The 15672-nt window shown below is 38.0% G+C and overlaps 1 protein-coding gene across 1 annotated transcript; it reads right to left on the bottom strand.

Annotated features, from left to right (window-relative positions):
* Positions 1–722: 722 nt before the first annotated feature.
* On the bottom strand, positions 723–9717 carry LOC107828105 (putative inactive ATP-dependent zinc metalloprotease FTSHI 2, chloroplastic). The gene is made up of 11 exons (XM_075239893.1): positions 8168–9717; positions 7043–7215; positions 6586–6687; positions 6330–6494; positions 6027–6167; positions 5348–5506; positions 2750–2835; positions 2309–2387; positions 2009–2131; positions 1631–1687; positions 723–1504 (listed from the first exon to the last, which is right to left on the bottom strand). Exons 1-11 carry the CDS (start codon positions 9480–9482, stop codon positions 1289–1291), a joined length of 2616 nt encoding a protein of 871 aa, XP_075095994.1. The 5' UTR covers positions 9483–9717; the 3' UTR covers positions 723–1288.
* Between the last annotated feature and the right edge of the window lie 5955 nt (positions 9718–15672).

Below are 15672 nucleotides of genomic sequence, written 5' to 3'. Positions count from 1 at the left end.
GACTTTCAATAATTAATTTTCTCTAATGTAGTAAATTCTCAAAAGTACCACAAATAAATTAATTGTCATGATTTCGGATTCGCTTGCGAGGCGCAATTACGACAAGTTAATTAATTTTGTTTTCGATCACGCATTCGCTTGCGTAACGTGGTTATGACAGTGTAATATTATTCAAAAAAATTTATTCTAATAATTAAGAAATAAAAGCGGATAGGTAAAACATGAAAATCATGTAAATCACAGTTTGTCCATAATTAATTAAAGCCAAGTTTAAGCCAATAAAGCGACCGTGTTAGAACCACGTGACTCGGGGAGTTCCTTATACCTTCTCCCCGGTGAATAAAATTCTTTACCCGAACTTTATTTTCGCGGACCAATAAAATAGAGTCAAACCTTCCTTTGACTAGGGATTCAAATAAATGGTGACTTGGAATACCGAAAAATCAATTTCAAGTGGCGACTCTATAAATAAAATAATCTCTACTCAAATTTGTCACTTCGATTGGAAAAACTCTTTAACCCACAAATTCATATACATATCTTTTGCGGGTAGAAAAAGGGGTGTGACGCAACACAAATAACCATAGTTATTATTACTAGTTCAAAGGCAATAATGACTTTACAATTTAGGAGAGACCAAATTAATCTATGGTGCTGGCATTTTCACAATTAAGATTAGGGAGCAAATTTTCTAATAAAAAACAACAGTGTAACTTGCGTAGTACCTGTTAAGTTTGCCTACTAAGGCTCAAGTACATTTTATAGATTGGGAACTTGAATACTGCTATCCAGAGTCTTATACAGTTGATATTAGTAAGAATATTAAGCAACAATTAGGAAAACATATTATATCCGACTTATAATTCCGATACATGTCCTCTCTGTTGTGCAATCTATATCAAAACTGATTAGGGAAAACCAGCTAACAAAAACGAGTTCACCCCCTCCAGTACACATTTACAGCTTCATAGGTACCAGATTATCATTTGGGCTAGAAAGCTTACAAATCCACCAGAGAGAGCTCTTGCACTCTCTGCTCCAGCCAATCTGAGGTAGCAGTATTTCCCTTCCACAGCTGTACCACTTCAATAGGGTCTTCAAGACAAAAATAGATAGAAGGAAGATGTACCCTGCAAATTAGAAGGAAAAATTGCAGCTTCTCGAGCCTCAGTAGCCAAAAAACACCTTCCATACCAACCACTGAAGGAGCATGTTTCCAGGAGAAACTAATAGAGCAATGTAGCTCATTGGTTTGATAATGATCACGTCACAATCTTAAATACCTTGCTCAATTGCGTCCCTGAGAGACTACTTCCTTCTGGTTTGTGAGAGTATCCTGGAACTCCAAGCGTTTAGCTGACCTGAGATCAACTACACTGGGAGGCATTGGTTGAAGGGATCCATGTAGCTTAACTAAATTAAAGAATTCCTCCTTTTGAAGACTTTTTTTCTCAACTAGTATATCAACAACTGCATCCATAAGGTTCCGGTTTCGCTCAAGGATCTGTACAGGAATTTCAGGATTACATTAATGAAAATCTGAGCAACATGCAGTTTCTTAACTAACTTTATCTTCTTCCTTTTCCGCTTAGACCAGAGGGGCAGGAAAAGGGAATGAGTCTACTGATACCTCTTTTGCACGACCATAGCACATATGTAAGATCTGTAGTGCCTCTGAGTCAATGTCCTAAAAAAGCACAATGTATTTTGGAATTCAGGTGTCACGCAGAACACATCCATATGGAAAATACAGATGGAATGCAATACCAAAGAAGTGCAACCAAAAAGCAGAGACTGGAATTTTTTTTATTTTAGAAGCATATTTGAAACTCTAGCAACCGCATACAAATGAAGTATTCATACTTCTGGAAGGAGGAAACATATATTTTTGTTAAAATTTCAATTGCCTTTAAGCAATTGATCAATGGGGAAGGGGAAATAGTTAGATTACTAAAGAGTGTGTGTGTGTGTGTTGTGGGGGGGGGGGGGGCAGAGAGTGAAATCTTACATTTATCCTATCTGCAACCCAGAAGTTAGACAAACCATAATGTTTCTCAGAAAAACCTCCAAGAACAAGAGTCCGAGCCGCCGATCTAGCATTGTCTGCAGTCTCCGCCCATATGGTACTGAGCTGAAATATTTTAAATGTATAAGTGACTAATTATTGCCCCAGTGGACTTCCCGTCATGGCTACATTTCTTAATAATCTTTAAGACACCAACAAAAGCAACACTGGATCCTTTTGAACTATTTAAGTGCTAGGTGACAAATGATGCAAAAATAAAATTTAAGTTTCTGTATATCTTACCTGGTCCTTTCCATACCACAGCTCATCAGCAGCACGTGGTGCTAGCTGAACAGTGATGTGATCCAAGAGTGACTGTCGGCTGCATTAAAATGAATTTTAAAAGTTAAAGATGACTACACTCAGGAATTTTTTTTTCTTTGACTTCTAAGGTGCAGTCGCGCCAATGCAGTAGGCAGTCGCCTCTTCCAAATTGCTTACATGGGAAGCAACACCAACAGATAATGAGGTATTTCAAAAGCAAATACTTCATGTGTTTGGTGTCTACAGATATGTTTCTTCACTTCACATAAGGCAATACATGATTAGAGATTTGAAATACTCACTTCTTAGTTCCATTACATGTACACTAGCATATCTTGTTGCATTTGATATTTCAATTTTAAGTTTTTGAGAGAAGAAATCAGAAAGATAAGTGCAATATGAAGGGGGTAGAAATCATGCCTCAGCATTCCTTCCTTAAATTTGACATGATCCATTTTCATCCGCACATAACCAAGCTCCCTGCCAGCCCTTGGAGCAATAGTGACCTTCTCAAAAAGAAACATTACAAAAAACAGCCGACATAAAAGGCACTTCGAGGAAAGTTCATACAGTAGACAGAAGCAATTGGCTCAATTAATCATCAATTATAACGATGATGATAACAGCTATTTTGATAAGTATGAAAATAAGAACTCAATGCACTTTGGAGGAAGAAAAAGACGAGAAAGCTGTAGCTTCCAGCTCTAACTTCCATTAACGAGCATGATTCTACTTTTCCGTATCTTGTCAAACAAAGAGCATGAGAAATCAGAATTCAGGAAGAAGGAGAAACATTGATTGCTCTATCATCAAATATTTCCTAACTGACCCAAGTTTATCTATACCAGCAGTCAGTCCACTTCAAAGCTCCTTGCTAGCAAGTAATATTCTATTACATGGGTACAGTTTCCTTTGTCTAATACATGGTTAAATTAGACAGAAATTTCCGCATAAAAGAAGAAAAAGCATGAGAAAATCAAAATTCAGGAAGGAGGACGAACATTGATTACTCTTTCTCCTAACTGACCCAAGTTTTGTTTGCCACCCATACCAGTAGTCGGTCCGCAACAAAGCTCGTTCAAAACAAATCAATATTCTACTATATGGATATCGCTTCTTTCCTTTATAACATGGTTAACTTAGATTGAGATTTTAGTTATCATCTAAACTTTAAAGCTCATATCCATACATATTGTATAGGGAACAAATATAATCAATTTTAACATTTGAACATGCGCAACTACTTCGTCAACTTTCAAACAGGTATCTACTATGTGCAAGATGTAGTCTCACCTCAACTTCGCTCCTCTCATGTTGACTAAACTTGCCGTGCAAGTATTCCGTCTTACTTCTACTTATCCTAAATATAACACTAGAGCTAATTCTTGACAAGGTAATATAATGACATGATATTCCACCAACAAGGTAATATAATGACATGAATTCTGCGCTTAGCCCATTCTTATTTGCCTTGGTGATGGATGCTTTGACACATCATATTCAAGGGGAGGTGCCATGGTGTATATGCTATTTGCTGATGACATTGTTCTAATTGACGAGACGAGGGCAGGTGTTAACGAGAGATTGGAGGTTTGGAGACAGACTCTCGAGTCTAAGGGTTTCAAATTGAGCAGGTCTAAGACAGAGTACCTGGAGTGCAAGTTTAGCACTGAGTCGAGGGATGTAGGCGGGGACGTGAGGCTTGGGTCAAAGGTCATCCCCAAGAGAGATAGCTTCAAGTACCTTGGGTCGGTGATTCAGGGGGACGGAGAGATCGACGAGGACGTCACTCACCGCATAGGGGCGGGCTGGATGAAATGGAGGCTTGCATCTGGAGTCTTGTGTGACAAGAAAGTGCCACCGATACTCAAAGGTAAGTTTTATAGAGCTGTGGTTAGACCGGCAATGTTGTATGGGGCAGAGTGTTGACCGGTTAAGAACTCCCATATCCAGAGGTTGAAAGTAGCAGAGATGCGGATGCTGAGGTGGATGTGCGGGCACACTAGGATAGACAAGATCAGGAATGAAGATATTCGGAGGAAGGTGGGCGTCGCCCCTGTGGATGACAAGATGCGGGAAGCGAGGCTCAGATGGTTCGGGCACGTGCAGAGGAGAAGCATCGATGCTCCGGTGAGGAGGTGTGAGCGATTGGCCGTGGTGGGCACAAGAAGAGGTAGAGGGAGACCTAAGAAGTATTGGGGAGAGGTGATCAGGCAGGACATGGTTCGTCTGCAGATTTCCGAGGACATGGCCCTTCATAGGAAGGCCTGGAGGACTAGCATTAGAGTTGTAGGATAGGGGTAGTGGAGCTTTCCTTACTGCATGCCGGGGGTGAGGCGGGGTTGGGGTTGATCTTAGATGGTTTGCAGTTTATGTTGAACCCACACTATTCTTGTTGTTTATCTTAGATTCCTTAAGACTCTGGTTACTGTTATTGCATGTCATTCCTCTTTTAATTTTTATGCTTCTGTTACTATAATGGTTTTTACTGGAGTTACTAATGAATTCTCTTTTCTTTTCTTGTTTTCCTTGTTTTTCTTTATTTCCGTCGTTCTGAACCGAGGGTCTATCGGAAACAGCCTCTCTGTCCTACCGGGGCAGGGGTAAGGTCTGCGTACACATTACCCTCCCCAGACCCCACTATGTGGGATTTTACTGGGTAGTTGTTGTTGATATTCCACCAACACTGAATAATTAGGAAGAAATGCCAGAATTCATATTTCCAAGCAGTTAGCCAAAGACAGAAATCCATGCAGTACAATAGTTCTTTAGCCTTTGTCATAGATGTGATGCAAGCATCTAATAAAAATAAATGCTTATTTGGGTACAGTTGAAGAGTGAACCAAGACGAAAGCAAAGCAGAAGCACAGAGACGATTGCCTAACTCAGTAAAGATACTTCACCCAATTATCATACCATAACAACAATAATGAGAAAGCAGAGAGTAAAATATCAAAAAAAGATATGAATAAAAAAGCAGACAGTAAAAAGCAATATAGAAGAGAGTAAGAGCATTACAAACTCAATATTTCTAAGATCTGGGAAGTTCACTGCCACCACAGCCATCGCTGCTTCATTAATAGCGACTTGCTTCCACATTTCAGGGCTCCTCTCCTTCCGGTCAAGCATTCCTCGTTCTTCAATTTGTGCAGCTTGTAACAAGTCATCAGTTGTAATCTGTTAAGTGCAAACTCTAAGGTTATACAAAGTCTACTGTCTCTGGTAGCAGAAGACCGCACCATGGAGAAGTGAAGTACAGGTTTGGACACCTGTTTTAGTTGAGGAGTACTTCGCAAAGTAGTGACATTAGAGATGGATGGTGACCAGAACTTCATCTTTGTCATGATAAAATCTAGAAGACAAATTCCAGCGTACAATATTTTTGGTCTCTATGATGATATTTAGAAAAATAACACGAGCTTCATTAACCAACATCAACCCATCCCCACTTCTCCGGCTGAAAAGGGCATCATATTGAAAGCAATAATGAAAAAGTTTCTCCCATGTTGCGGGCAATAAATAAGAGCTCAGATTAGGAAGATCTCATGTTGTTTAAAGACTATGCCAAAAAGTTCATCTGTATAGTAAACAACAACTAGTATTGGCATATATTGCTTAACAAGGTTCTCTTTTTTACCTTATCAAAAAACAAGGTTAGAGGAAAATTTGGCTCACTCTGAAGCCCTAAATCTATTACCTCAGGTCTTCCATCACGCATCATATTAATAGCGGCAACCTCAACAATGTTGGCCAACTCTGCACCAACCATTCCATCAGTCATACTGGCAACAGCCATATAGTCCAAATCAGGAGCCATAGGCTTCTTACGAGCGTGCACCTAACCCAAGGAGATTCAATGTAAGAAAAACATGGAGTAAAACATATTATAAGCTTGCTAAGATTTTATAATTTATATATCCCCACGAAAAGCACTTTAAGATGCGGTACACCCCAAAAATAATTGAACCTTTCGACAGACAATTACATATGTCACGTGCACCTTAAGAATTTCAATTCGCCCAATAAGGCCAGGTTTTGGTATGTATATCTTCCGATCAAACCGCCCTGGTCGAACAAGTGCTGGGTCCAATATGTCTGGTCTATTTGTAGAAGCAATAGTGATGACTTCACCTTTGCCTTCAAAACCATCCAAGCACACAAGAAGCTGGAGAAAAAAGGAGAACCAAATCAATGTAGCCTGAAATCTCAACAAGATGAAGTGGAAGTTTCTCATAAGTGCTAAATGCCCTGGAAACCTGATTCAAAGTCGCATCACGTTCTTGTCCACCCGAACCCTTGATCAAACCACGTTCTCTGCCAACCGCATCCAACTCATCAATGAAGACCACTGATGGTGCCTGAGACAGACCACACAATAACGCTCATATCTTGTTAAGACTTTATAAATTATATATACAACCACCCTTAAGTAAAAGCAAAAATGACTTGACAAGATTTGGAAACAGCACTTATGAAGCAACCCACCCAGCAAAATTCTATCATTAAATTAACGACTCCTCAATGTCAAACTAGCCGGTTTTAGCAATATAAAAAGAAAAAAGCAAGCAATTCACTCAGAATAGGAGGGAAATGGTAGAGTCTTCATAAAAAGCAAAGGTGGAATAAGAGTAGTCAATAAGAACACCAAGCGCTTGTAAGCAAATGCCTCAGAGGATGGGCATGGATAGTAGAGAAGATAGAAAAAGGACTTACATTCTCCCTTGCCTCTTGGTAGAGTGCTCGAACACGAGAAGCACCAACACCAACATATATCTCAACAAACTGAGATGCCGAAATGGAGAAGAAGTTCACCCCTGCCTCACCAGCCACAGCCTTTGCTAGCAAAGTCTTCCCCACCCCAGGTGGACCACAAAGCAGTATACCCCCTGAAAGCATTGCCCAATAGATATGTAACGATATAAGACAAGAATAAAGCAATACCAGGCTAATGTGCCAAACAAGGAATGGAAAAAAAAAAACTGAGGAATCATCAATGAAGTGAAACAGACAGGTGCATAGTAAATCTTATGCCTCACAACATTGTCAATATTTGAGAAGTGAGATAATGCAGGCAAGAACGGGAAAAAGGAAGAAGACAATTGCAGGGAAATAGAATATATATATATAAATTGATGTAATGAATGACAACAAGAATCAGTAAACGGAAACTTTGAGGGGAGAGAGACAGACAGACAGAAAAGAGGTTCTCTTAGTTAAAGTTACAGAAACAGATATCAAACTTATTAATGTTATACTGAAGTCAGAGTGAGTTCTATTCTTGCAAGTGATAGAATTATGTTAAAACATGGAGTAGTAAAATGCAGGTAGATGTAAAAACCAGAGAAATATCTAGGAGAAACTTTACTAAAGCAGGAATCTCTTGTTACAAAGTAAAGGCGCGCAAATACATTTTGCACTAAATATGTTACTCATAGAGCTATGGATATAGAAGTGTCCACTGCCAAAGGACAGAACTTAGTAAACCCCAATTCCGTGAAAAAGAAAGAGCCATAGGTGACCTAGCTAGTGGTGGACTAAAGAACCTTGGATCCCCTAACGCTGCAATTTCAGAGTGGAAGAAGCCTATAGCTTTATGTCTATTGTATCCACGTAAACACACGATTCCATAAGGAAATGTCAGTAAAGTACATAAATATACACTAGTACCCAGAACAAATAACTAACAAGTCTAGAGCAATTGAAGCAGCATATTCCTGCTGATCTGAAATAGAAAGAAAAGGACTTCCTATTTACAGAAAGTATACGTCAAACAACAAACTCAAATAGGAACCACATTCAAGAAGACTCCCCAAAAATCAATATCTGCATATATCTGACCTGGTATTTTGACTCCTCGCCTGCGATACATCTCCCCATGGGTGAAGAACTTAACAATTTCCTCAAGCTCCTCCCTGATTTTCCCAAGCCCAGCAACATCAGAGAACTTAACATCCACACCTCTTTCTAAATACTGGGGAAGTTTCTTATTACGTGCTCTTCGGACACGAGCACCTGACCTCATGAATTGCATAGCCATCTTCATATAAGGATTTTCCTCCCCTTTTCTTCCTTCCTCTTCGTCATCATCATCAACACCCTCAATCCCTTCCATTTCCCTCTCCAATTCCCTCATCTTCTTTTTCTCATCAGCTTCTGCTTTCTCTATCTTCAACCTATCCTCATAATCCTTTTTCTGCCTCCTATAACTAAGCACGACAGTTCTATAAAATATGTAGAAAAATACCAATCCAAGAGCAGTGGCAACATTCGAATCACTAGCTAAGGTTTCCCACATTCTTGCCATATCCTGAGAACTTCTACTTGCTTGACGCAACGACTCCTCATACCTCATTCTCTTCAACTCCCTCTTTCTTTTCCTCTCTTCCATTTTCTTCTGTGTTTTCATTGCCTTCTCCATCCTCTCCCTCTCCTCCCTCATCTTTGACATCTCATGGTTTTGCCTCCTCTTCAATTCTTCTCTCACCCTCTTCAGCTCCAACGCCTTTTTCGACTGTGGCTTGGCCTTCATAAAAGAAAGCATCCAAGCTGGAATATTTGACAAGAACCCCAAATAAGGTGAAGGCAGCTCGGGTTTTTTCAGTGGTGGAGTATAGGCATTCATACAAAGTCCATCAATTTTCAGGTCATCCCATTCAGACCAAAATCTTGGATCACTCTCAACAGAAGGTAACACAATTCTAACAACCTTAGAATCCTCTAAAACAGCTAAAACTACCTCGGGTCGTTGCTTTAACCCTACATTAGGTGGTTTAATTATATGCTTAAGTTTCCCTTCCCTTTTCAAATCCAATATTTCTGTATAAGGCAGCCTGTTGCTCACAGTTGGAAGTCCTTGTGACCATTTTTTCAGCTCTTGTGGCGTTAAAGCCTCAGTCTTTTTCGTCGAACGTCTCTTTTCGGAGACTTTTGCTGCATTTGCGGGTCTTACAAGTGAAGTTGAAAGTACAGTGAGCGTAACTGAAAGATTAAGTAAACCCAGTTGATTAAACCTAAGTTTCTTGTCTTCTTCGGTTGTGGGACTGTCAGAACTGCATGAAATGATTAACGGAGTTCTATTTTTTCGACAGTAGGGCTTGTTAAATTGGGAAAAGGAAGGCAAAAATTGAGAATTGAGAATGCATTTACAGGCCATGTGATTAAAAAGAGAATTTTGAATAAAGGGTTGAGGATGATTACATTGTACAGCAAAGCAAGAGAGTGGTCTTCCCCAATTCCAATTTGGAATTGAGACTCCTCTTGGGCATTATATCAAACAGCTTCAGGATGAGAATTTTCGCTGCAAAAAAGTAATTAATTAATACAGCCTGAAGTTCATGAATTAAGAGTGGAGAGAGGAAGAAGAGACCGAGCAGATATGGTGGCGGGTCGCCTGCAAATAGGACCAATGAAGTTGCCAAAACATTTTCTTTTGGGCTTTACTGATGGCCCAATAATGAAGGCCCATTCCACCCCTTTCCAGGTTGGAACTATAATGGTCACTTTAAAAGACTGATATTTAAAAATACATCGTGAATTTGAGTTTTCAGTTCAAATTTTTAGGACAAAAATGTCCAAATTATCTTGAAATTAATATTTTTAGTTTAAAATTATAAGATAAAATAAGCACCAGTTAATATCTAAATAGGATCCTTGGGAATGGCTATCTAAGTTAGGGCTGCTTATCGGGCGGATTGGGCAGTTATTTACTCTTAACGGTTTGGCTTATCGGTTATCGGCTTTTAAATGTATTAATCTGCTAGTCACCCGATAAGATATCGGGCGGATTGATATCGGTTTAGCTCTTATCGGGCGGTTTATCGGCCTAATTCAAACAAAATAAAATAAAATTTAGTCTCTGTATGTTTAATTAGGTGATCGACGTACTAAGATGGACGAAGCAGAGGAGACAGCGTGATGGGTAAATCATCTGTCTAAAATCTTATTTATGTTTATGCACATTGGCCTTAGTCCATGTGAAAGATTTCCAATTGACCGTTGTTAAAACAAATGTTCGTCATGCTTAGAATTCTATGATGCTTAAAACCCAAGCAAAGTTGATGAAGCAGTGATGTAACTGTTGTTGTTATCTTGTTTCAGAGAGCAAATTTTGTCTTTTGTTACAGTTAGATGACTCCTTTTATTTGGCTTTCTTTTATTCTAATTCACTCTGATAGACTGGAAGTGGAAGAATGATTTTTGATTATTTAATATATATATATATATATATATATATATATATATATATATATATATATCTTAAGATGTATATATAGTATATCTTAAGATGTATACTTCCCCCAAACCGATAAGTCGTTAATAAAAAAAATTAATCCATTCTCCGTCCGTTACATCGTTAACTCGATACCAATAAGCCATTAAGCTTCTGTTTCGGTTTGGTTTTTAACACCCCTAATCTGAGCACTTGCCCCACTATAATACAAATAACAGTTATAATTTAAAAAAAATTGAGATAAGTTATCTAAAAGGCATATATAAAAGAAAATCTAATTTTCTAATATATATATATATATATGCTACGATACAGTTTTATAGTTACAGATTTTTTATTGGTTAGCTTTTTATCCTGATTTTCTAACATTTTTATTCTTCGTCTCTCACATATTAATCCATAGTATTTCTTTTAACAATTACTAGTGTTAGTACCCGCGTGATGCGCGGACACAACCCATGTCGGATTGTGATTTCGATTATTTGAATTATGTATAAATAACTTTAAAATATAAACTTTCCGGATAAAATTTATAGATAATCATTAAATATTAATTAAGAAAAAAGACATGAAACCATTTTGCAAATCTCATAGTGGATAACCTGTTTTCTTTTTCTATGTTTATATAATCCAACCGGTTAATTTTAGTACTTGAATTCCGTTTCGTTATTAATATTTAAAAAAATACTAAATATGTCATGTGGTGATTTGTCTCGTTTCAACATATTAGATCATATTATTTTAATAAAATTCTTAGTATCATTTTATTTTTTATCTCAAGCTTAAATAAGTCTTATTCTTTTAAATCTTACACAATTTTTTTTGTTCTTTGCTTATAATTATTATATTATTTATTATTTAATATTATTATACTTTCATAAGATTTTTTGGCTTACTAATTGGCTTAATATCTTACTTATTATCCTTTTAATAATTAGCGATAAATATTATTTTTTTATTCTTAAAATTTAATAAATTTTACTCTTTTATCCTCTTACACGAAACTATTTTACTATTTAATCTATCAATAATATTTTTGAATATTATTCAACTATTTACTTTATTTTTTAAAATTAATTTAAAGTATAAATATCCTCACTCTATCTCTATTTTTTCTTTATACAGTCTTCCCTACTATGAAATTTTTAATTAATCTTTTATATTAATATTTTACCTGTAATCAAAATAATATCTTATTTTACTTTAAATTATAACTTTGATTAGTCTAAAATATTAATATATAAGTTCTTTGATTAGTATATTCCAAATCTATTGAGTTTTCTTATATTTATTTTTTGTATTACATGCAATAAATTTTCTTTCTCTTTAGTTTCAAGATACAAATTTGACGTTTAATTTTCGTTCATAAAATTACTTATATTAGATATTTATTTTATATTTTTTAAATTTTAATTCTATATCTAGTAAGACTTTAATTTTTGGTGGTCCTATCCATAGTTTGAGCATTCTCATCATAATTTTAAGAACTTTCTAACATTAGGTAAAATAGTTATAATGACCCGACCGATCGTTTTGAGCTCTAGCGCGTCGTTCGACAGTTTAAGTCCATGAACAGCTTCACTTAAGGTATTATGACTTGTACGCATGGTCGAAATTGAATTCCGGGAAGTTCAGAGTTTATTTGGAAAGAGAATTCTCATTTCGGAAGCTTTAAGTTGAAAGAACTGACTAAGACTGAATTTTTGAGTAAACGGCCTCGAAATCGGGATTTGGAGGTTCCAGCAGGTTCTTATGATGATTTCAAACTTGGGCATATGTCCGAATCGGGTTTTGAAAGTCCGGAAATGTTTCGGCACCTATTGTGGAGAGCACTTTAGGGAGAATTTCATAAGTTTAAGTTGAAGTGCATTTCCATGTTATCGATGTCCGTTTGGGATTTCGAGATTGTGAATAGCTCCGTATGGTGATTCTGGTATTGGGAGCGCGATCGGAAGTGAATTTGGAGGCCCGTAGGTCATTTTGGAGTCATTTGGCTAAAATAGAAATTTGAAGATTTTTGAGAAGTTTGACTAGAGGTGGACCTTTTGATATCGAGGTCGGATTCTAATTCCAGAAGTTGGAGTAGGTCTGTAATGTCGAATATGACTAGTGTGCAAAATTTGAGGTCAATCGGAGGTGATTTGATAGGTTCCGACATCAAATGCAGAAGTTTGAAGTTTTAAAGTTCATAAAGCTCTAATTGGGGTGTGATTCATGATTGCAGTGTTGTTTGATGTGATTTGAGGCCTCGAGCAGGTCCGCATTATGGTTTGGGACTAGTTGGTATGATTAGTCGGGGTCCCGGGGGCCTCGAGTGGATTCCCGGCGGTTAACGGATCAAATTGGAGTTGGGAGGAAGAGCTGAAGCCTGTTATCACCTAGTGTAACCGCACTCGCCGCAGGTGCGGAGCCGCAGAAGCGGCCTGGGTGCCGCAGAAGCGAGAGTGGCTGGGCTAGGCTGGGACCGCAGATGCGATCATCTTGCCGCAGAAGGGGACCGCACCTGTAGAAGGAAGGGCGCAGATGCAGAAGTCGGGGGCCTGGAGGAGAGTCGCAGAAGCAAATTGTGGGTCGCACCTGTGGAACCGCAGAAGCGGTCAAGTGACCGCACTTGCGGAAATGCTGTAGGCAGTGAGGTTCTTTTAAATCGGGGGTTGGGTTCATTTCAACCTCATTTCTTCTTTTGGAGCCGATTTTAGAGCAACTTTGAGGTGCCATTTTCACCACCAAGCATGAGGTAAGTAGTTTATGCTAGTTTTGAGTTAAATACATGATTGTATATGGATTTGAGTAGCAAAATTTTTGGAAAACTTGGGGTTTGAGGGAAAACCTAGAAAATTAGTATTCTTGGATTTTGACCACGATTTTGGGCATGAGATTAAGAGTAAATTACATATTTGAGTTCGTGAGGTTATAAGTAAACTTTATCTTTGAAAATTTTTGGAATCCGAGCACGTGGCCCCGAGGGCAATTTTGTCAACCTTTTGATCGGGGTTTGAAATTGTTATAAATTGGATTGTTATGAGTAATTGAACATGTATTAATGGGTTTATATAATTATTGGCTAGTTTTGTAATATTGTGCATCAATTTGAGTCTTCAGAAGGGCGTGGAATGTCGGTGATGGAACTTCGGAGCGAGGTGAGTCTCTTTTCTAACCTTGTAAAAGGGAATTGTCCCCATAGGTAAATTAATTGGATTTGTGCTTCTATTTGTAACGACCCAACCGGTCGTTTTGAGCTCTAGCGCGTCGTTCAGCAGTTTGAGGCCATGAGCAGCTTCACTTCAGGTATTATGACTTTTACGCGTAGTTGGAATTGAATTCCGGGAAGTTAGAGTTGATTTGGAAAGAGAATTCCCATTTCGAAAGCTTTAAGTTGGAAGAATTGACTAAGATTGAATTTTTGAGTAAACGACCTCGGAATCGAGATTTGAAGGTTCTAACATGTTTGTATGATGATTTTGGACTTGGCAGTATATCCGGATCGGGTTTTGGAAGACCCGGGAAAGTTTCGGCACCTATTGTGGAAGTTGGCATTTTTGAAAGAATTTCATAAGTTTGGGAGGAAGTGCATTTCTGTGTTATCGATGTCCGTTTAGGATTTCGAGTCTAGGAAAAGCTCCGTATGGTGATTCTGGTATTGGGAGCACTATCGGAAGTGAATTCGGAGGTCCGTGGGTCATTTTGGAGTCATTTGATTAAAGATAGAAATTTGAAGGTTTTTGAGGAGTTTGACCAGAAGTGGACTTTTTGATATCGGGGTCGGATTCTGATTTTGGAAGTTGGAGTAGGTCCGTAATGTCGAATATGACTTGTGTGCGAAATTTAAGGTCAATCGGACGTGATTTGATAGGTTTCATCATCGAATATATATGTTTGAAATTTTAAAGTTCATTAAACTTGGGTTGGAGTGTGATTCATGGTTTTAGCGTTGTTTGATGTGATTTGAGGCCTCGAGCATGTCCGTGTTATGTTATGGAAATTGTTGGTATGTTTGGACGGGGCCCTAGGGGCCTCGAGTGTGTTTCGGGGTAGTTTCGAATCATTTCGGGCTGTTTTTTAATGGCTGATGCTGGTGTCTGGTGTTGTTCTTCGCATCCGCGAGGGTCCTCTCGCATTCGCGAAGAAGAAGAATTTTTGTTGCGCAGGTCTTACTTCGTATGCTCATATCTCACAATCTACAAGGAATTTGGAGATGATTCAAAAACAAAAGTTGTATTTCTTTGTGTCTAATTTTCAGAAAGAAAAATTAATTAGTATTTGGATTTGTGTACGAAAAGTTATGGCTAATATACTATAGGCTGTCCGGGAAGATGAAGAAGAAATTTGTGTTGCACAGGGCTGACTTTGGCAGCTTATATCTCAATATCTATAAGAGACTGGGAGATAACCAAAACATAAAAGTTGTAGTTCTTGGTGTCTAGTTTTCAAAACATTAAACCATTTGTCATTTGGAGTTTTATAAGAAAAGTTATGGCCATTATACTAGAGGCTGTCTGAGAAGAGTTTGGAAAATGGTTTTTCGTCATATCCTTACTACCCAATTCCCTCCCCTTGGTCATAGCCTAAAGAGTTCTAGCAACCTTAAAAGATATCCTATGCGTGCACTACCCGTTCCTTCCTTGTGGCCCGGAGGTATTTAGGACCTCTAGTTTGGGTAGTTTTAGACCATCCTAAAGTATTTAAAGGAGAAAAATCTAGGCAACAATCAAAATAATTAAGATTGAACTAAAGGAGAACAATTAAAGGATCAAGTTTTACCTCCACAAACAGAGCAAGCAAGTGCACGTCTTAAACACAGTTTCAAATATTTAAGAGAGGCCCTAGAATAGGATATCTAGGTGAGCAGAGAATATGCAATACTGAATTTGGACCAAAGTGTCAAAGACCTATTCAGCTTGCCTACTGATTTTAGACCTGTTGAATATGAGCAGTCACAGATACAGAGCATAGTTTTATGGTTGCAGGATTTTTAATCACCCTGTAGGCTTGCCTGGGCGTATAATAGTGATGTCCTATGAGCATGGTATCTATTATTGATTAGGAATGTAGTAAAATAGTAAACAATTCTTAACGGGCAATTTGGATCCTATAGGCATGCTTTCTAGTAATA

The sequence above is a fragment of the Nicotiana tabacum genome, chromosome 20, assembly GCF_000715075.1.
Source record: "Nicotiana tabacum cultivar K326 chromosome 20, ASM71507v2, whole genome shotgun sequence".
In the NCBI taxonomy this organism is placed as follows: domain Eukaryota; kingdom Viridiplantae; phylum Streptophyta; class Magnoliopsida; order Solanales; family Solanaceae; genus Nicotiana; species Nicotiana tabacum.
Note: the sequence above shows the minus strand (reverse complement) of the source record. Positions and strands in the feature narration are given on the sequence as shown.